The following is a 23,515-nucleotide window of genomic DNA, read 5'->3' on the forward strand; positions in this document are numbered from 1 at the left end:
TAAACATAGGGATCTCAGCTCCCTCCAAACCATTAATCACTGCTATCACCTGAGTGTGAGTGTAAACTGAAGAAATGACCCAACAAAAGACATTCACAAGGCCATAAGCATACAAGATAGAAATTAGCTATGAATGTCTCATATTATCAAATGCCTTGGAGATGTCACAAGATAACACTAATGGGCCTCTGCAATCAGCCCCTTAAGATATAGCAAAAAATTGTGCACTGGTCTGCCAGCAATGCCACAGAAATCAGGACCTAGGATGGTATCTAACTTTGCACAAAGTCTCTGCTGCAGTATCTTACAAAAAAAATCTAGCCCATGTTTCAGGGGGATATTAGGTGCCAATTTTCCAATATGCTCTGATCACCCTTCTTCTGGATAAAGCCGGTATCTGTCTGAAGAATCTCCAAGTGCTGAGTCCCCTGCTCAAGCCATTCATTAAATAGGCTTAATTGAATGTGCTTTATGACCTCTGGACAAAGACTTGTAAAAGGCATAAGAAGTGCCACCAATTCCTGGCACACTATAAGTATTAACTAATTAAAGGACCATATGGAATTCAGAGAATGTCATTGGTTTATTCAATTTTTCTTGTAAACTGTCAAACAAGGAGATGATGGCCACTCACAGAATGGTTCCCCATATAAAGAGGTAAGGTGATCAGAAACAATAAGCAAAATGCCTCTTTGTTCAGAATGCACAATACCATCTTGGCCCAACAAACTGTCCATCACATTTTTACAATGTAACATCTGCTTGCCTAAATGCAACAGTACTACTTCCCCTGTACCTGTGACAACATGCTATTGGGGCAAAAGCAACTGTTGGACCTTAAGCAAATTCTGGTGTGTTTATATGTCACAAAGTGCCTGACCTGATACCTTTCTACCAACATCTACATTATTCAAATAATAAGAATATAAGTGGCTCAAAGATTGCATAAAAGAAAGTGAGAAGAAGAAGATGTGCCAAATCTTCACTATTGGCTAATGAGCTTCTTTTTAAGATGTAGCCAATAGTCAATATAGGAATCATACAGCAAGTAATGCTGAGTAGGTGTCCACTTGTCAGTTAAATGGTACATCTCCTTTTCCTGAAGTGCCAAAAAAAGTCCACAGAGCACAATGATCTGTAAATACTGGGTAGAGCATTCTTTGTGGCAATTTTGACAAATGTGAAAAAATAGAACAAATAATCAATTTAGATGTGAATGGAGCCCCACCTACTGGCAGGATCCAACACTAGGCAACCTAGACAGCTGCCTAGGGCCCGGTGGTACTGTCTAAGGGGACTAGATAACATAAAAAATCCATGTTTTCCTCATATGACCCATCCATCTCTTTAAATTCCTTTTTTTCTCTCTTGTAGTAACATTTTAATCTACGTAACTTGACATACTTGATTAACTTTTTTCCCCTGCAATAGCTTCTTTTATTTGGGATAATAATGCAGGGTGGTGGCTTTTAACATTTCTTTTTTTTCCATTATTTTTGTTATTACTCTGTTTTATGTAAATGTTTAGAAATTGGCCCTGGGCTGCAATACTTGCTTGTTTAATTACATTTTATAACTTCAATCCCATGACATCTCTCTTCCTGTCCCCCTCTACCATGCCCTCCTATCCCCCACCCGTTTGGTCTGTTCATCCTCCCCCAAACAACTTTGCAATGGCTCAGTTGGTGGTAGATGCAGGTTTAAGTAACAGTAATTTTAATGTACCTTATTTGATATTGCCCTGTCACTGACTTTTTAAAAGCTTGATTCAAAGCAACAACTTAAAAATTTCAGCACCACATCCTCCTGCTGAGTGCCAAGAAAGAGTCAGCAATGCTAACTCTTGTGCTCCTTCTGCCATTTGCTGTGCAGATCAACATTTAAACGTAATTAAGCTTCCCAATTGTCTGAGTCATCCATCTCTGACCTGTTTTGTGTTTTTATTTGTTAAATATATATATATATATATATATATATATATATATATATATATATATATATATATATATATATATATATATATATATATATATATATATATATAAGACAAAAAACCAAACTGCAGGCAGCCAGCAACACAAAACACTATAATTGTCCAAATAAAGAAGTAACCACTTTGTATAAAAAATATCAAAAGATTTAATGGAAACAAAACAGACCAGACGTAAGCGCTTTCACGGACTACCTGTCCGCTTCCTCAGACGTACAATAGTGAAAAAACAGTTACAATATATAGCACAAACATCACAATCTAATTAAATAATTAAGCAATTAAAACCAACAACCATAATTAACAATTAAAAGTTAAAAACACATTACCTAAGTGGTCTGGCTTGTAAAATAGGTTTAAGGGGAACAGTTTCATTTAAACCACGTCCATGGTGTGCTCCCAACCTCAGAATCCATTTAACTTCAGCAGTCTCCGTTTGATTAACTACATCCCCCAATCTTAGATTATCTGGAACTATGCGCAAAATTTGAAACAAAAAAGTATGTGTTGAGTCAGTGCTCAGTATGTGTTTGGCAATAGCATTATAAGTTTCATTTCTATGGACACAATAGTAATGATCATGGATTCTCTCCTTAAGTGATCTGTTCGTTTTGCCAACATAATAGCAAAAACAAACTTTACACTGTGCAACATAGACCAAGTTTCTAGAATTACACGTTCCTGAACACTTAATACTCCACAATACACCTGTGTCAGGGTGTCTAAAAAACCTGGATTCATCTATATAAGAACACTGCAGACAATTATTACATTTCTTAGTACCCCTCAACCAAACAGGGCAGACCTCCAACAAGTTAGTGCTAGTATAACAAATCCTTTGTTGTAAAGTCTGACAATTTTTATAAATAAAGTTCGGAAATGTACCTACTAGTTGCTTGGTCCTGACATCTGATGTTAAAATATTCCAATTGTTCGAAACTAAGTTTCTAATCTTGTTTATGTTGCTACAATATGGAACAACAATAGACACATTGTTACTAACGTTAGATTTATGGACACGTGAATTGCTAGTACTAGGACCAAAATAAGGTTTAGCCCTATGTTCCCTATGGTATCCCATTTGTTCATTGACTATGTTAAATTCATCGGGTGTGTAGCCCCTACTCAAAAAGCCAGTTTGTAACATTCCCATTTCTTCCTTAAAGATTTTATCATCACAACAAAGACATGATGTTCTCATGGCTTGTCCTTTAATGATGTTAGTAAAACAAGCAGGATTGTGCATACTTTGTCTATGCAAGTATGAAGGTTGGTAACAGGGTTTCCTATACAATTTAGTCTTGACTATAGCATTTTCCACATAAATATTGACATCTAAGAAATCAATACTATGCTGAGAACATGTACCAGAAAACTTCAAAAACTGGCTGGTCGAATTAATGTAGCTAAAGAAATCAGAACTGACAAAGTTAGCATCATCCATCACAATAAATAAATCATCCACAAAGCATCTAAAGAACTTCATAGAAGCATAAGAAACTAAGTATTGTTGTTCCCAAGCAACCATAACCAGATTGGCATAGCTATTGGCACAACTAGTGCCCATAGCTATGCCTCTGGCCTGTTTAAAGTATCTAGAATCAAACAAAAAAACATTATTGTCAAGCACCAATTCTAGAAGGAAACACAGAAATTCAGCTTTATCAGACTGCAAAAAATTGTCTTTAGTCATCAGGTGGTATACCATCTCAATACCAATAGAATTGGGGATGCAAGTAAACAAAGATTCAACGTCAGCTGTCACAAAAACTGTTGAAGATGTATACCCAAACTCAGTTAAAAACTCATAAAGGTCTCTCAAAAAATGTTCAGTATCTCTTAGTACATAATTGTACTGACTTAGAATCTGCTTTAGTTCATAGTCCAGATAAACGGAGATGGGTTCGGTGACCCATCCAGCACCTGCTACAATGGGTCGAAACGGAGGTAGAGAAGAATTCTTGTGCATTTTAGGCAGGCCATGAAGTCTAGGCACAACAGGATGGACCACTAAAAAATAATCAAACACCTGCTGGTTCATGCTGTTTATGTCCAGACAGTCTTGTAGTGCTGTCTGAATTTGTACAATAATACCCTTAATAGTGACTAAATCGATTTGTACATAGGCATCAGAACTAAGCATGGCCAACATTTCTTCTATATAATAAGAAGTATCAAGTACAACAACTGGTCCACCCTTGTCCGCGGGTCTAACTGTAATGCTGGTGTTATTCCTAATACTTTTCAAAGCTTCACGTTCATCTATTCCTAGATTGTTGTCACAGTCAGAGTCAATAAAACAATAGTCATTATAGATATCATTCTCCATTGCCTGTAAAAATACTTCCACGTTAGGTGGTAAACTAGGTGTGTAGTTACTTCTTCTTTTAAAATTAGTATTATGCGCCACGGAACTACCCTCCATGGCTAGCTTAAGGGCAATCTCTCGTGCAAAAAGCCTTAAGGCTACTAAAACTTCACTATGATCAATACACATAGAAGGTATAAACTTTAAACCTTTGTTCAGCAACCTTAACTCAGCTGAAGTAAGAGTATACTTAGAAACATTCCATACTAACTGTCGTTCGCCCACATTTTCTTCAATGTTCGTACCTGATAATTTGGTGGTGCTTCCTTCCGTTTGACACCCCTGGACACATCCAAATCCAAGGATTTTTTCCTCGCCGGCTTGTAGGGCAATGGAAAAGCCAACGAACCAGCACTATGATGATTATCGGCTAATAACTTCCTTCTAACGTCCATGGGAGGCCGTACAACATCGGCGGATACATTGGCAGTAATCATTGAAGTAGCAGGAACTTCCATTGGAGTAGAATAATTCGAAACAGCGTTGGGTGAAGGCAGTGATTCTGTCGCACACAAAGGAACGTCACTACGCAATTCTACATGTTTGGCAGGAGGCGTCTCTTCAGACCTTCTCATATGATCAACATAATGACGTTTCACACTGTATTCAACAGCATCCCTTTCCGATGTTGTACAGCCTCCCATGGACGTTAGAAGGAAGTTATTAGCCGATAATCATCATAGTGCTGGTTCGTTGGCTTTTCCATTGCCCTACAAGCCGGCGAGGAAAAAATCCTTGGATTTGGATGTGTCCAGGGGTGTCAAACGGAAGGAAGCACCACCGAATTATCAGGTACGAACATTGAAGAAAATGTGGGCGAACGACAGTTAGTATGGAATGTTTCTAAGTATACTCTTACTTCAGCTGAGTTAAGGTTGCTGAACAAAGGTTTAAAGTTTATACCTTCTATGTGTATTGATCATAGTGAAGTTTTAGTAGCCTTAAGGCTTTTTGCATGAGAGATTGCCCTTAAGCTAGCCATGGAGGGTAGTTCCGTGGCGCATAATACTAATTTTAAAAGAAGAAGTAACTACACACCTAGTTTACCACCTAACGTGGAAGTATTTTTACAGGCAATGGAGAATGATATCTATAATGACTATTGTTTTATTGACTCTGACTGTGACAACAATCTAGGAATAGATGAACGTGAAGCTTTGAAAAGTATTAGGAATAACACCAGCATTACAGTTAGACCCGCGGACAAGGGTGGACCAGTTGTTGTACTTGATACTTCTTATTATATAGAAGAAATGTTGGCCATGCTTAGTTCTGATGCCTATGTACAAATCGATTTAGTCACTATTAAGGGTATTATTGTACAAATTCAGACAGCACTACAAGACTGTCTGGACATAAACAGCATGAACCAGCAGTTGTTTGATTATTTTTTAGTGGTCCATCCTGTTGTGCCTAGACTTCATGGCCTGCCTAAAATACACAAGAATTCTTCTCTACCTCCGTTTCGACCCATTGTAGCAGGTGCTGGATGGGTCACCGAACCCATCTCCGTTTATCTGGACTATGAACTAAAGCAGATTCTAAGTCAGTACAATTATGTACTAAGAGATACTGAACATTTTTTGAGAGACCTTTATGAGTTTTTAACTGAGTTTGGGTATACATCTTCAACAGTTTTTGTGACAGCTGACGTTGAATCTTTGTTTACTTGCATCCCCAATTCTATTGGTATTGAGATGGTATACCACCTGATGACTAAAGACAATTTTTTGCAGTCTGATAAAGCTGAATTTCTGTGTTTCCTTCTAGAATTGGTGCTTGACAATAATGTTTTTTTGTTTGATTCTAGATACTTTAAATAGTTAGAGGCATAGCTATGGGCACTAGTTGTGCCAATAGCTATGCCAATCTGGTTATGGTTGCTTGGGAACAACAATACTTAGTTTCTTATGCTTCTATGAAGTTCTTTAGACGCTTTGTGGATGATTTATTTATTGTGATGGATGATGCTAACTTTGTCAGTTCTGATTTCTTTAGCTACATTAATTCGACCAGCCAGTTTCTGAAGTTTTCTGGTACATGTTCTCAGCATAGTATTGATTTCTTAGATGTCAATATTTATGTGGAAAATGCTATAGTCAAGACTAAATTGTACAGGAAACCCTGTTACCAACCTTCATACTTGCATAGACAAAGTATGCACAATCCTGCTTGTTTTACTAACATCATTAAAGGACAAGCCATGAGAACATCACGTCTTTGTTGTGATGATAAAATCTTTAAGGAAGAAATGGGAATGTTACAAACTGGCTTTTTGAGTAGGGGCTACACACCCGATGAATTTAACATAGTCAATGAACAAATGGGATACCATAGGGAACATAGGGCTAAACCTTATTTTGGTCCTAGTACTAGCAATTCACGTGTCCATAAATCTAACATTAGTAACAATGTGTCTATTGTTGTTCCATATTGTAGCAACATAAACAAGATTAGAAACTTAGTTTACAACAATTGGAATATTTTAACATCAGATGTCAGGACCAAGCAACTAGTAGGTACATTTCCGAACTTTATTTATAAAAATTGTCAGACTTTACAACAAAGGATTTGTTATACTAGCACTAACTTGTTGGAGGTCTGCCCTGTTTGGTTGAGGGGTACTAAGAAATGTAATAATTGTCTGCAGTGTTCTTATATAGATGAATCCAGGTTTTTTAGACACCCTGACACAGGTGTATTGTGGAGTATTAAGTGTTCAGGAACGTGTAATTCTAGAAACTTGGTCTATGTTGCACAGTGTAAAGTTTGTTTTTGCTATTATGATGGCAAAACGAACAGATCACTTAAGGAGAGAATCCGTGATCATTACTATTGTGTCCATAGAAATGAAACTTATAATGCTATTGCCAAACACATACTGAGCACTGACTCAACACATACTTTTTTGTTTCCAATTTTGCACATAGTTCCAGATAATCTAAGATTGGGGGATGTAGTTAATCAAACGGAGACTGCTGAAGTTAAATGGATTCTGAGGTTGGGAGCACACCATGGACGTGGTTTAAATGAAACTGTTCCCCTTAAACCTATTTTACAAGCCAGACCACTTAGGTAATGTGTTTTTAACTTTTAATTGTTAATTATGGTTGTTGGTTTTAATTGCTTAATTATTTAATTAGATTGTGATGTTTGTGCTATATATTGTAACTGTTTTTTCACTATTGTACGTCTGAGGAAGCGGACAGGTAGTCCGTGAAAGCGCTTACGTCTGGTCTGTTTTGTTTCCATTAAATCTTTTGATATTTTTTATACAAAGTGGTTACTTCTTTATTTGGACAATTATAGTGTTTTGCGTTGCTGGCTGCCTGCAGTTTGGTTTTTTGTCTTACATCCTTGGGACTTTGTGGCTTTGTTTTATATATATATATATATATATATATATATATATATATATATATATATATATATATATATGGCTCTACTTTACATGATTGAACTTTCAAATGTTCAAACATGTAAAAAAATAAATAAATAAATAAAGCAAACAAAAAAAATAAACCTTTTTAGAAGGGGGCAAGTCCCCCTGCACCAACCACACCCCCACTATTTAAATATACCAACTCTGAGATCGCACTACATTGCGGAAAAGGGAAATCTTCCCATTCCATGCTGTATGGAGATCTCCATTTTAAAAGTTCAATCATATGGTCTTGGCGGTGGTGCTGCAGTAGCATCGTCACCTCACAGTTAGACGTTGCCCATTCAATCGGCAGTTAGAGCGTCTTCTGTGTGGCGACATGCGTGAATGGGCATTCCTTCATTGAAGATTGTGCATTAGGCCCAGCAAGCCAGCATGTAAAACTCTACTGCCAATCATTAGCGGACCGGAGTTCTGCTGTGGCGACCCCTAACCGGGAAAAGGCCAAAAGACACCAACAAATCATATGGTCTTGGCCATATGAAAATCGAGCTTTTAAAAATTTGATCATCTGAAGGGGACCCATATATATATATATATATATATATATATATATATATATATATATAAAATATATATGTATGTATGTATGCATATATATATATTATATATATTAGAACTCAGAAGGTAGTAGTAAATTTGAAAACCACACATCAGTGCTATAAACAAAATAATATTTATTATGCATTAAGTACTTTCATCCAATAATATCTAGGACTTCAGAAGGTAGTATCTTGTACTACGAGATGAAAGCACTTAATATATAATAAATATTACTGATCTAGCGAGCAGGCATTAATTTTTTTTTAATTGTTTGAAGTTCACTCGTTTTTCGGCTGGATGTATTTCTACACTTTTGGTTGTGTGATGGCAAAACTGGCAATGTGTGCTGCAAAATATGTATTGGCAGCTCAAGCTCAGTGAGGGAGGGAACAAACAAGCCTTAAAAGTTACAACAGAACTTTGTTGTGCCTGTGGAGTGCTAATGTGAAAACTGCCACGACCAACTGCTATAAAGATAAGCTGTTGACATTTTTTTCCTGCAGAAAGGCTGAAATGGCATTTCCACTTAATTGAAAATTAAGATGTTGCCTACAGATAAGCATTTAACCCTTAAAGCCACAGACAGTACATGTAGCAGCACTACAGAAACTTCCCATCGCACACTTATGAAATGCAGTTATTAAATTTACAGGCAGTTAATGTGTGTGTGCTCCTTAATATTTATGTACAGTACAATCCTTAAGATATGCCAGTGTTTTATAATAGTAACACTGATAAAAATAGTATATTCCTTTTACAGACTATTGTAAACTGCAGTCTTCTAATGGCTAAGACAAATATAAACTAACAAGCAGAAAGTTATACTTTACTAAAGCATATTAATTCTCAGTTACAAAATTGCAAGAATCAAAGTACAGGGTTTGAATCCTTCCACCTCCATTTGCCTCCTGTGGGCCTTTGAGAGAGTCAACCAGGCAGTGCTCCTGGGACATCCCTAAAAGGGACACTTTGCATTTGGTTATCAAATAGATGTGTTCCTTTGCCTCTCATTATTTTGGCTTTGACCAGAATTCTTGAGCAAAAAAAGCTGAGAGGTATTTTGTCTGTTCCTTGTAAAATGGGTTACTTCCTGGCAACTTGTTGCGAATTAAAGTCACTTAAATAATGGCAGGACTGAGTGTTAGACTTTGCATTCTTTAGAGAATGATTATTAATGCAAAATGTTTTATTCTAGCAACTTCTAAATATATAAGTGAAATATTTAAAGTATGTTCCTGATTTTGAGGTATTTGTCACTGATTCAAGCTAAGACGTTAAAAAGGCAGTTAGGATCTACAACTGGTTCCAATGTATGTTTTTGACAGCAGTGAATGTTCTCATCCATTATTTATGAATGCATTCATTCACTTGTTCTGAAGCAGATGTCTGAGGTGTATAATTGATATATTTTTGTGTGTGTGTGTGTGTGTGTGTGTGTGTGTGTGTGTGTGTGTGTGTGTGTGTGTGTGTGTGTGTGTGTAAATACTTGGCTCCTGCAACCCACAGTAGTTATGGTATAAAGGAAGGAGCTGATTGCAGGAAACAGGAACATTTATCATATAAGACAAGTATCTTGGGTGCAATCCTTGGTTTCCTTGTTTTGTTGACTGTTGACAATGTGTTTATTATTTGTCTATGAATAAACTGGACAACATGAAGTCTGTGAGTTTAATGTTAATATTTTAACTATGAGTACATTTTTTATTAACCTTGTTTTCTTTCCTGGCCCTTCACATAGACATCAATCAGTGCTTCACTATGTGCTTGTTGTTTGACTGTGTCTTCCAATATATGTCCAGTAGTTTAACATATTGCCAGATGCATTTTCAATAAATGTTTCAAGGGAAGGGTTGTTTGTTATTGCTCATGGTAAGTCAGTTTTCAATCTGAGGCTTTGTTTAGCAAATGTCTGTTAGTGTTTTAGCTGAAAATTCTAAAATAATTTTAAGTTAAATCCACATCTTTGTGATTATTGTAGAAGTAAAGAGAAATAGTATCCCCGCTGTCAGGTTTGAACAGTGTTTATGGTAAGTGAGGACAGGCAGCAAAGTAATGGGATATTGATATGGCTGTAGGGGAGCAGTCCATTAATCTGCCTAGGGCCCTATTTAACAAAGATCTAGCCCTGTCCATTTAGAGGTATATTCCTTAGTGCTTCCTTGGCTTAAGTTGCCCAAATCAGCTATATCTCTTTATAATGTCATGTTCTGATTAGGCCAACATTTCTGACCTCCTAAATAGCAGTTTAGGTCACCACACAAAAACAAAGGAATGTCGAGAAAAAAAGGAATGTCGGTAAACAAACAAACAAAACTAATCAGAAAATAGTTAGCATTGACCCTGCAATGAACTGGGGGCCTAAACCAATATCGGGTACTCTTGAACGCCATGAATACTAATATCAATGACCGTCACCCAACCAGGAGAGGAATATGAACTTTATCCTTAGACCTAGTATCAGTCCTTAAGTACAACAAAGAGTTCCAGTGATAGCATTATCGGAGGAAAACAAGTGATATCCAGTAAACAAACAAAATCATAACTCGGAGACTTTATCCATGCAAACACAAGAAGCTATTTAGTCAGTCCAAGGAGGCCATTGGCAATGCAAAACAAAACTGAAAAGCTAATTAATAATACATTTATGTCATCTAGTATATATCTCAATTATTTTTTTTTGTTTTGTTTTTGTAATATTGTATTTAGATTTAAATTAAGTTCTGAGGACAGGTCTTTAGCTTCAAATATAAATTGTGAAACTGAAGAGAAGATGTTAATAGCACAACATAAAAAAGAAGAAATCCCTGATCTATTAAAATACTTTTCTTTAGTCATAATGGGTAATGGGGATATAAAAGTATCTACTTCAAAATTATACAATTATTATTACAAATGGATTTGAGTTTATGCATAAATATTGGTATTATATTAATGTTAATTACACAAATGACATTAATAATGATAATACTAAATACTTAATTTAAAAATCTGTTAGTTTAGTACTTTTTGGAAGATCTTCACATAGAAAAATGTGCATAAGATTTTTATTACTCATAAAATACACGTTTAACACTACTAATACAATCTGTTGTAGATATAAAAAATAAAGACTGACTAGCCTCATACGTTTTTTAAAATGTGAAAAAAATTGTACATTTTTGGAAGAATTTAGATATTTTATACAAGATGTATAGGCAGATTGGTGTATCATATCAGATGCTTTATTGTTAACTAATTCTCCTTTTCCTAGTTGTATAGATATTTCACAATATCCTTTACTTTGGATCTTATTGGCAGCTGTAAGGAAGATAACTTCAAACTAGAAGACTGAAATGCCGCCTAACTATTGAGTTTCTTACACTAACCTCCTTTGTATGTCAAAAAGTAACAAATGGTATTACTCAAAGATCTAATAGTAAAAGCCCCAATTTCTGATATTGGACTAAGCTGAAATTGTTATTAGAGAAATAAATTTAGGAAAAATTCAGCAGTATGGATTTATATATATTTTTCCAGGTGTGATTTAGATATTTGTTAATTGTAAATATTGTACATAGTTTTTATTTTTGCTATTATGTATTAAAATAAATTAAAACAAATTGCTGGGGTGGAAAACTATTACTACTGGATTTAAGGGTATTAAGCTTACTGCCACTAACCTTCTTATTGACCTTAGGATATAACTTAGTCATTTTAACCTCAGGAACTTTAACAGGGGTCCAATCCCCCTCCTCATCATCCACATCTATGTGTATTTGGCTAGGGTACAATTTCCATGTTAGATATAACATCCCAGACTGAAAGTCTGTCAAACCAAAAGTGTCCTGTGAATCGGAGGACATGTGGGATGCAGGAGCACCAAGAAGTAACGATGAACCCTCACCCTGAGGGATGGACTGGGGAACATCATTGCAGTGTATAAATCCTAGGGTTGATGTACATCAGAATCTTTGAGTACACCCAAGTTTATTTGTATACTTGTTTCAATAACAGAAGAAACTACAAAGTACAAGTGATCAACAGGAATTTCCTCTGAAGGGAAAGGTGCGGAGTTGAAGAGAAGGGTGGGGGAGTTGAGGAGGCATATGACTGAAGATTTACTGAGTGAGTGTAATAATAAGAATAAATCTTAGGGCAACTGGGCCATTCATGAGATCCAGAGAAAAACTGGCACTTAGCAGGACAGTTTCGTGTAATGTAGTAATGAGAGCCACAGCAAATACAATATTTCACTGGGTAATCACCCACCAGATGTTGCAAGCTTCCACAAAAAATGAAAGGTTTAGACTGGCCAGTGTAATGGAGTATAAGCCTCTGCCAGCCACTTGGCAAACGCCCAGTATGTGTTGCACCTCTGCTTCATGGAATAACAAACACACCCACACATCCCATTCCCCATTCCAGATACATCCCATTCCCCATTCCAGATACCATTCTTATTGTAAGGTTTCTTAACCTGGAACACTTTAACACAAATAGACTCCAAATATACATCCAAGTCAAACACTGCATATCTGGATAATAGGGCAGTCATTTTGTGAGCAGCAAATGTAGTAGGGACAAAGACTGGCAAAATCATCACCACCCCGATAAATAATAGCACGCAGATGGTCAGATAATATCCCCAAAGGGCTCATGATGTCTCTCCAAAGAGTTTTGTAATCAAGTGGATTGTGTCATCTAAGCTTTATCCATAACATGGGTTAAGGGACTATAGAATGACCACTGGCCTCCCCAGGACCAGAACATTTAGTAACACCAATATAAGGGTTTTGAGGTCGAGGCACTAGGTGCACTACCTTGTTAGCAATAACATTAACAAGGCTTCATACTGCTTCATCGCTTTGTGCAGTTGCAGTAGAAATGGAAGATGTGCTTACCCCAGACTAGGAGGCCATTGCAGATGCCCTTAATGTGGGTGAAAAGTCATTATTAACAAAAAAATGAAAGGATGCTTTAGGAATTTTAAGATTTGAATCTGCTTCCCATTAAAAAGCAGCTTTACTGCTATGGAATGCAAGGTAAGTTAATTACACTATATAAGACTAAAATGTCCTTATTTATTCAACTTGCACTATATAAGGTACTACCTAATCCATGTATAAAATGTACTACTCTGTTTTCCTGTCTACAATATCTCACAATGCAGTCCTGAAATAAAGTTTTCTTACTGCTTTTAATAATAAGAACAAATTACCCAATGCCCTTATGTAGTTGTTTGCACCCATTCACCCTCTAATTAACATGGCCAACTCTGAGGCCACTCCACCTCACGGCAAGGGGGAAACATTAATCTGCATATTTCCATTGAAGATTAAAGTTTCTGTCTATGCTTATTCAGCTTTTTGCTTTCAGATACATGTCTCACTATCTAAATTTTCATAAGAAAAAAATGCAGTAAAAATATATGTGTATCATTCCATTTTATAAGTGCATTAAGCCACTTCAGAGTGTTGGTTGTTGTGGGATAGTGGGATACCTGCAAATCTAAGTGTAGAAAGGAACTCAGACTTTGTTCTCATATCTTACCATATGCCTTACCATATCCCTCATATCTTACCATATGCCTTGATATATGGTTCTCAAAGAACATCCAACATCCTATCTTGCCTTTAAAATTACTCGTTTAAAAAAGCTTAGGAATTTAGTTTACTAAAGCACCTCAGGCAATGATCAATAAAATGTGCTGTAGATACACAGATGTTTTATGTATTTATGTGTTATAAAATAAGCCTGAAATTTTACATTTACTGTTATTTTTCCACCACAGAAAGGAGTAAGAAACAGAGAATATGAGTGTTTCCAAATGAAGATCGAAAGACTAGAGAAACTATGCCGTGCAATGCAAGAAGAGCGAAATGAGTTGTACAAACGAATTTGTTCAGCTAAAGGGAACAGGGAACAGAGAGAAGATGAAGAGGAAGAGGAAGATTTACTTGAAGGCAAGCCAAACAGTAGTTATACTCCTGTCTTTGGAGAAGACCTGCTAAGCTCAATAACAACATCTGATCTATCAAATGAAAAAGACTTACTGGGTCAGATGCCTAGCATGAGTTCTGCTACTATTCTTGAACAAAACTTGCTAAAGTCAGTACCAACAGCTAATCTACTTGAGAAAAAGGATTTGCCTGAAGACAAGACAAGCATGAGATCTCCTCCTGTCTCTGAGCAAGACATACTGAAATCAGTCCCAGCAGCTGATCTGCTGAAGAACCTTACATCTTCATTCTTAGTTGTCCATTCAGGAGAGAAGCCCCCATCTACATCTTCTGCTGACATAAGCTTCACTATGCAGACATCTGAGAAGGGTGCAGCTGTTCCTTCCTGTGAGGCAGAGATACCATCACATGTTCAACATCTGAACTCAGATCTCTGTGAACACCAAGTCTTTATCCCTCAAACCACAGAGGCTATAGAGGCTGCAAACAGGAATTCAGCTACTGGGCAACATCCAGAGCTGTCTCCTTTGCCCAGTGAACAACAGTCAGAACCCAGTCTGCTATCTAAGCCAGTGACACCTGTTAGCCAGAGTACAAAAGAACAAGCTGAAACAGCTGACACACTTGTCAGTGATCTGTCTCTGCAAGAGACCCCAGATCCTGACATGGAATCTGTTGATTAGCAAGGACTGAAAAGCACACTTACTCACCTGACTTATTTTTTTTTTATCTGACAAGCAGTTTTGTTGACTGATGAAACTGTAGTTAACAGAATAGTATTCACTAAAAAATATTGTGACTGTTGAATAAAAGTGTTCTTTTAGTAGTTAAACTTTGCAAATGTTATTTTTTTCAGATCTGAGCATACTTTTTAAAGCTATTGACTTAAAATGATAATAAAACTACACTCTCCAGTGTGAATAAAATTTCATTAGAATTTTGTACTGTGATTTGTGGTGATTTCAGCTTTTGTATTATCATATCCATTACTTGGGTTGTGGTTATTAAATTTGTAAAGCCTGCACATTTTTTAATACAGCTCGTACAACTGTTCTATAATAACAGCAACATATTTGAAATGCTCTTAGGGAAAACACACTCCCCCAGATTCACTAGTCTTCCGTGCAGGACTAGTCTAGTCCAGCATGGAAGTGGCCATTTAGGAGGAGGACTGCAGCACACCAAGCATATTAATGAAGGTGTGCTGCCTGACCTCCTAATCCTACATGGAGTGTGGACGAGTGCAGGGGGTGTGTCTGAGAGCAGAACTCTCAGAATAAACATACTCCTGCAAAGCAGAACAGCAGAAACTGTAAATAACCAAGCGAGACCACTCATAGGTGTCCGCATATCCCCACCAACAGTCCCCCATGTGTACAGCAGCAACAGGACATAAAAATAAAAAGAAGTAACCCCTGTATTTATTTCTAAAACTCTGAGTACAGCTAACCATAGGTGTGCGGGTGTGCCCATCGCTTAGCTACAGTTAAAGCAGCTTAAAAGGCTGAAGAGGATAACAAGGAAGATATATGCAAATGAAATAGCACAGCAACAGTGTAGTGGTCAGAGCAGGCATTCCTGGTTCGAGTCCCACTGCAGCACATACCATTTTCCATGTGAAATCCATCTACAAACATATATTTACATTTTATTGCTGTATAACCTACCAAATAACATTTAAATGTGAACTGGAGTACTGCATTAAATGCACATGTGCAGAGTCAGTACCATAATGAATAAATCAGCAGTAAGCAGGCGAAAGCACAGATAAGCAGTAGTAAGCATATGTAAGCACTACTGAGCATGTGCAAGTGTGTGTGGGCAGGGTGAAGCACCGCCGACACAGATTAAGCAAAGGAGAAGCTAACTACGTGTAAGACACTATGACCAGAAGTCAGCAGTGCTTACCTCTGCGCAAACTCGCTTACAACCGCTTGAAAGTGCCTTAAGCACACTGTATCCTACGGCCGGTGTTCTGCCCAGCAACAAAACAAACAGCTTCCGCAAGGCCGGAACCCAGGACCATGCACATCATACATGAAATGATTTACCACTAAGTCATGCCAGATATGCAGAAATTGTATGTTGTCAGAAACATAACCCCAGCCCAGTCATGCAACAGTACAGAGAATGTATACCTACAGCTAGATGGATGTGTGTCTGCAAATATATCACTAACTAAACTGATACAACATATCTATAGATGTAGTCACATATATATACATATATATAAATATCCAGAGATATACACATATAAATGCAAATATATGAACAGATATACATTCTAATGCTGACAACTACACATATATATGTCAACATCTATATGTCCACATATACACATCAAGTAACATATGTACACAGATATACATCGCCATAGGTATATTCCGACATAATTAGACATATGTAAGCAAATATATATACCCACAAAGGTATATATGGCCAGACATCTGTACATTCCAATGGCAGATGAACAGAAACATATATGTCCACAGGCACTGTCAATGGGCCTGAGAGGCTACAAACAATATACGTCACATATGAATTTGCATACCCCCTGCCCAGCCAAACACGTCCGCCCTGCAATACACAACCAAGCTCATAGTACTGTACGTCTGTCATTGAACTGGGGGATTAAATCAGCCCTCTGTTATGCGTCACATGTCGACATCACATACCCCTCTCCCTCACCCACTAGGCGGGCTGAGCAGTACAGGCCCATCCAACCCAGGCCATCCCTAACCCATACATGCATAACCCACAGTTCTGCTTCCCCCCACCCACAGCACACACACAGCCACCACCCCTACCCTGGTTACTGACTCATAGCTACCATACCACCACACATTGCCCCCCCTTGGGACCCATCTCGTATCGTCCCAACCCAAGTATCCTAGGTGTGGCACACGCTGGAGACCATGCATATAGACAGGGTTACCTATGTAACCCTGGGTATAGATGAAGGTTGAATACCTAATGTTTGGGTTGTCCTGCATGGGAAGAATGTATTCCTCATACTAACAATAGATGTCACGTGTGACTCTGTGTACACCAATGGATGTAGTGGTAGGTATCGCAAAGCATACGTGGCACACAAGGTTGGTTGGTATGCACACGAAACACAGTATCCAGCAATACCAGTCAACATTGCCAGATATGTAGCTAAAGATTTAGAGGTATATGTGTTAGTATAAATACCCATAACTAAATAGATATATACCTAGATAGACATATAAATAAATGCCCACATATACATATATACATATGCAGACACCCATACATCCAAATGTTGTCAGACATATATATACACCCCACAAATGTCTTGTTATAGGAGGAAGCCTGTGAGATGGCCTATCAAGGCAGGGTGTGTACACACCCAGACTACAAGGGTGGGAAAGCCTGATGACCCATGGGTCGAGACAATGTACGAGATGGGTCCCGTGAAGTGGAGAGTGGGCAGTGTGTAGTGGTGTGTTTAGACTCGACCTGCACCCAGAGTAAGGAAGAGTGCTGTTGAGGAGGTGCGGGTGGGGGAACTATGGGTATGTAATTATGGGTCTAGGCATGCAAGTGTTTGCTGGACTGGGTCTATGCGAACTGCCCCAGGGATGTAAGCAATAGTGTTCATTGGGCAGAGCCGCCGCCCAATGGGCAGACACTCCCGCTACGAGACCCACTGCAGCACAGTCTATTTTACATGGCAAAGAATGGTATAATCAGATGTAGATGTAAATATGTAGAGGTATGTGTGTGTTTATATACCCATAACTACATGGAGATATACCTCTCCCTCTCTGAAGTACAAATGTATACATACATAGACAGACATATATATAAATACCCACATATAGATATATACATCTGCAGACACCCATACATCCATATATCGTTAGATATATATGTACAGCAATATATATATATATATATATATATATATATATATATATATATATATATATACAAATACAGATATATATATATATATCTATATATCTATATATATGTGTATATATATATATATATATATATATATATATATATATATGTGTGTGTGTGTGTGTGTGTATAAATATTCACATATAAATATCTAGGATATGATACAGCAGTTAAGAATTACATGTGTTCACAGGCCATGCCAATGGGGATGAGGGGCCCAATCAACAAACGTGTAACATGTAGCATGAACACCCCGCTGCTAGCCAGGTGAAACATACAAACACACAATAAAAGTAAACAAACCACTGCTTCCTAGACTACAGGCAGGATACTACCAGTGGGAGAGACCCGCCAAGTCTAATCTTGAAACAAAGACAAGAATGTCCCTTGCAGGACAAGCCAAAAATGTTATGGCTATTCGGGCTTCCAGCCATTACACGGATAATCTACAGCAGGGCATGCATGTTCCCAGACTACAAGGTTGGGAAAGCCTGATGACCCATGGGGCGAGACAACGTACGTGATGGGTCCCGAGAAGAGGAGAGTGGGAAGTGGGTAGTGGTGTGTTTAGACCCAACCTGAACCTGGAGTAAGGAAGACTGCTGAAGAGGAAGTGCAGTCTGGGAACTATGGGTATGACATTATGGGCCTAGCTGTACAGGTGTTGGCTGGAGAGGTTCTATGTGGACCGCCCCAGGGATGTAAGCAATAGTGTGCATTGGGCACAGCCAATGCCTAATGAGCAGCCACGCCCGGTATGAGTCCCACTGCAGAAAAGTCTAGTTTACATGGCAAAGGACAGTATAACCAGATGTGTTGTTGCAAACCTACTAAATGACACCAAAGAACACATGGTCACAACACCTCACTGTAGGCATGTAAGTCAAACTAATTTGCATCACAATGTATGATTGCTGTCCATACCTCTTAACAGTCCCTCATCTTCAGGGACATCCCTGATATAAACTCCAATCGTAGGTCTGTCCCTCTTAATCCCTCTTAAAACTGGTGACTGCTGAAGAAAAGGTGGCGAGTTGCCCTTAATAAATAATGATAGTAATCCAGAGTTATAGACATTTTACGTCAGAATATCTATATTACTCCACATTCTCTTAATCTGCAAATGTATCAAGCTAATAGTACAAATATTTAAATACGTCCCTGATTGTCCCTGATTGAGGATTTGTCCTTGAGACTGTTGAGATTTGTCTCTGATCGGCTGAGAGCTATGTTGCTGTCCTCACCCCCACCCAGGGGTGTGATTGTCCAGACCTACCCCCAAATGCAGGGTATATACACAGCTGTTGCTGTAGAAGAAATGGCCAGCTGTGGACCTTCCCATCAGCTGTCCTGCACATCCCTGGACATGTCCCCACTATCAGCCCCTCTGTGTGGCCCAATAACACCACTTACCTATCGACCCCTGTTGCATTCGTAGTAATGTTCACAGTCACAGGTAGGTGACACACTCCACACAACTATATTGGCAGAATCTGGTACCCCCAACCCAGGTGTATTACCGCAGCTGTCCCAGACTACACATGTGAATAACACATGAAGGGAAAACACAAGCAAACTTGGATCACCACCTTGCGAAGTCCACCACCCTCCAACACTCCAGACCCCTACACCAACTACTGACACTGACACCTCCTGTCCTGCCTCGCATACATATCCCAACACCCTGCACACCTGCACTACCGCTCCACCACCAATCTGTCAAACGGCCTACTATACAATTAAAATGTCCCCCCCTCCACCTATCTGCCTACAGCTCCACTATTCACATCTACTCTACAATACAGGTATGGCATAACTAAACCTAACCCGAATAACTGAGTGTAGCCTAACCAGAAATGCTAAACTGGAATTCCACTCAAACTTACACTGACCTTCATGAACAGTCATACCTGACATGTACACCTGATGTAAGCATGTATAATAACGACATGTACATGAAGTAGTGCGTGGGTATGCAGCAGCAAGCGGGAGTACGCCTGTGTGGGTGGCAATAAGCAATGCTCACACTTGTTAAGCAATGTGGAGGCCAACCCAGTGTAAGACGCCATAACCAGAGGTCAGCAAGTCCAAGCCTACCTCACACCACCGCATATCCACCTACACTTCCCCCACAGTGCCTTAGCATGCTGTAGCCCACAGCCCTCATCGTGGCCAGTAACAACATAATCAGCACTCCCAGGGCCCCCCCCCCCTGCACATTATAGTTCAAGTGAGTTACCACGAAGGCGTGGCAGATATACAATCAGCTGCTGCTATTACAAACATATCATCCGGCACAGTCAGTCAGCAGTATAGGAAATGTATGTAAGTATGTACATTAATACCAGCAAACGTGCACAGTGCTCAGTCACAGTATTTCGAGCAGTCTATGAGTATCAATGAACAGTGCCTGTCCACGCATATTGTGAGAACAGTAGTCTCGTATAATACTGAAGAGAGGAATGGAAAAAGGGCCACAGTGTGGGGGCGTGTTTCATCCGCGGAAGCAGGAGATGAGGCTGATCTGGTGTGTGAGCAAACCACTGCATCTGAAAACCCTGGCAGGATGCTACCAGTGGGAGAAACATTGTAGACCAGCAAAGTGTACTCGTGACACAACAACAGGTCCGTTCCTGTCGGGACGCACCAGACGTTATGGGTCACAATAATGTTCCCACCAGTATTGGAGGTGAATGAAGAGAAGGCTCGAACGTACATGGACTAAACTGATGAAGAGCTTGCAGAAGGTTGCATCGAGACAGTAATATGGAGGAATACCGAGACTTCCAGAGAGGGAAATGTGTGGAGGTGTGGTATGGCAGGGCTAGCAACTGCAGACTGGATGGATGCTGAATACGTGGAGCTTGGGGGCCGGGGAAAGGGAGCATGGGTATGATATTAAGGTAGGAATATGCAACTTATGCAGAGCTGCAATAGTGTAGTGGGCAGAGCATCCGCCTATCGTGCACACATTCTCAGTTCGGGTCCCACTGTAGCACATTCCATTCCCAGTGTGAAATCGGTATAACAATTGTGCTGCTGTATAACCTACTAAATTACATTTACACTTGAATAGGAGTATGGAATTACACATAGCCCACTCACTATTCATAGGACATGAGATGACACACAGATATGTATACGCAAACAACTTGTAATTGTGTATTTTACAATAATATATGCCATTACCAACAGCAAATAGATCTGCACTTATGTAATCAGTGAAGAATGCAAGGCCCACACAGAAAATAGATGCATACTGCGTGGATATATGACATACTATGCTGTCCAGGACAGGCCCATCAAGTCATACAACTGTGGCCAAAGGATTTGCCATCAAGATAGGTAACAATAAACAATAACAGATGTAGTTCAGCAGCCGCCAGTTACAACCCGTACTCAAGGCCTAGGGGAACATTTATTACCTGTGATAATGTCTATGTATCTGTCACATGTATGGACCCTGACCAACAAATGTCGTGGGCGTCCACGATATGATTGGGATGATAGCAGTAATGCAAGCAGTATATTATGATAGGCCAATACCAAACAATCCCTAACTGTATCACAGCAGAACAAAGCCAGCCATATATGTGGAGGATGGTGGCAGGAACACAGGGCCATACCCGTAATATTGCTGCTACACACCCTGCACATTGCTGGTGTTACAGAATTCGATGTAACATACCCTTATGCAGGAAAAACACATCAGGAACAGAACTGGAAGTAGCCATGTACTGATAGCATGCAACAGACAGATTGCCGGGATATATCTAGGACAAGCCCTGTGTGGTGCACAGGCAAAAGCAAACAGACAATCCACTGGCCATCATGTGGATAGGCCCACTGTTGAGAGCTATGCAGACAGACTGCATTCCATCCTAAACTACTATGTACATGCAAACACTGCAAGACCAGCAATATACAAAGCACATAACACCACTCACTCTGTCTGTAGGTCCAAAACAACCTAAGATTGTGTAGCTGTCCTGTGTCTGCAAGCCCTGCTGTAGTAGGTACCACAACCTGACATCTGTAATACTGCTGCCAACATACAGGAAGGATGTCCTCCATACTGGAAAGGTGCAGGGACAATGGCCACGAGTAAGCATTTTATAGTACTGGGTTGCCATGACGATGGTTAACAGAATCACTACACAGCAGGCTGCACGCCGTCAGCAACTGTTGCACACTGATTGGTGCAGAGCTCATCACCTGATCATGTGCATCATCTACAAAAGCCATGCTGTAATCTATTCAAACCAACTCATTCGCTCTACTGGAGAGGGAGAGAGAGAAACATTTAAAAAAAAAAGAAAAAAGAAGTGGAAACCAACCAAAAAGAAAGGAAATTGAAAACAAATGTGTACCACGGAACTTACACAGTGGGAAACACAGTACTAAAGGCCACAACCAGGAAGATGTCACATCCGTACAAACACTAAAAGGTATGTAAAACACAACTGTATGTAATTTAATGTGGGATGTGGTATAGATTAATAGGATGTATGTTGTAGAATGTTTGATATGTGCCATCTGTAGTTGTCCCTGTAATTATGTCCCGCTGAAAAACAGCTCTGGACAATACTGTCTGTCCCTGTAAGCAGTGGGACATGCTCTGGACAATAATGTCTGTCCCTGTAAGCAGTGGGACATACCCACCCACTGTGCAGATCAGCAATGAATGACAAATATGTCAACCATAATATCTGTGCATGTTATGTTAGTGTGGAGAATAGCTGTTGGTGGATGTACTGGCGTCATGATAGACACGTGTGTCAGTGCACAGCACTTACATGACAGTCATGTGAATGTGTAATGTAGCATGCACAAATGCCATAGGTGTGTAATAGGTGTACCAGCAATCTCACACCATAGTTACCAACCTAATGTTAGGCTGTGTTCACATGTGGCACCTGTCTGTGTTGCAGCAAGGCAGAACAGTGCAGCTGTGAATGAAAGACGGTTACATAATACGGACCGGATGTCTGTATGCACTCCACATATCTGTGTGATACGGACTGTGACATGTATGTGTACAGATACAGATACTCATATAGACATAGGTATATCAACAACTTACAACATATATCTACACATATGTGTACATAGATCTATATTCATACACACATATATAGTGGCACTGACAATGGCATGCAGGTGCAATAGTCTGTAACAGGCCAGCAAAGATAAGTGTCCCCACAGGGAGCATGGCTACAAACACACAGCACAAAGAGTAGCACATACACATAGCACAAAGCTTGGTACACTACAACATATGTCCCAATGGTAGGTAAGCA

At 39.1% G+C, this 23,515-nt stretch overlaps 1 protein-coding gene across 4 annotated transcripts in view; it reads left to right on the forward strand.

The window, feature by feature from the left end:
* The window catches only part of TXLNB (taxilin beta), a 336,040-nt gene extending 320,821 nt beyond the window's left edge, over positions 1-15,219 (forward strand). For all 4 annotated transcript variants that reach the window (XM_044064743.1, XM_044064736.1, XM_044064754.1 and 1 more), the window contains one exon: positions 14,114-15,219. In XM_044064743.1, coding sequence (XP_043920678.1) covers positions 14,114-14,965 — 852 coding nt within the window. In that variant the 3' untranslated portion in view covers positions 14,966-15,219. The remainder of the gene's footprint in view (positions 1-14,113) is intronic.
* Positions 15,220-23,515: the final 8,296 nt, after the last annotated feature.

This window comes from Protopterus annectens, chromosome 1.part0 (assembly GCF_019279795.1).
Source record: "Protopterus annectens isolate FY-2018-M chromosome 1.part0, PAN1.0, whole genome shotgun sequence".
Classification (NCBI taxonomy): domain Eukaryota; kingdom Metazoa; phylum Chordata; order Ceratodontiformes; family Protopteridae; genus Protopterus; species Protopterus annectens.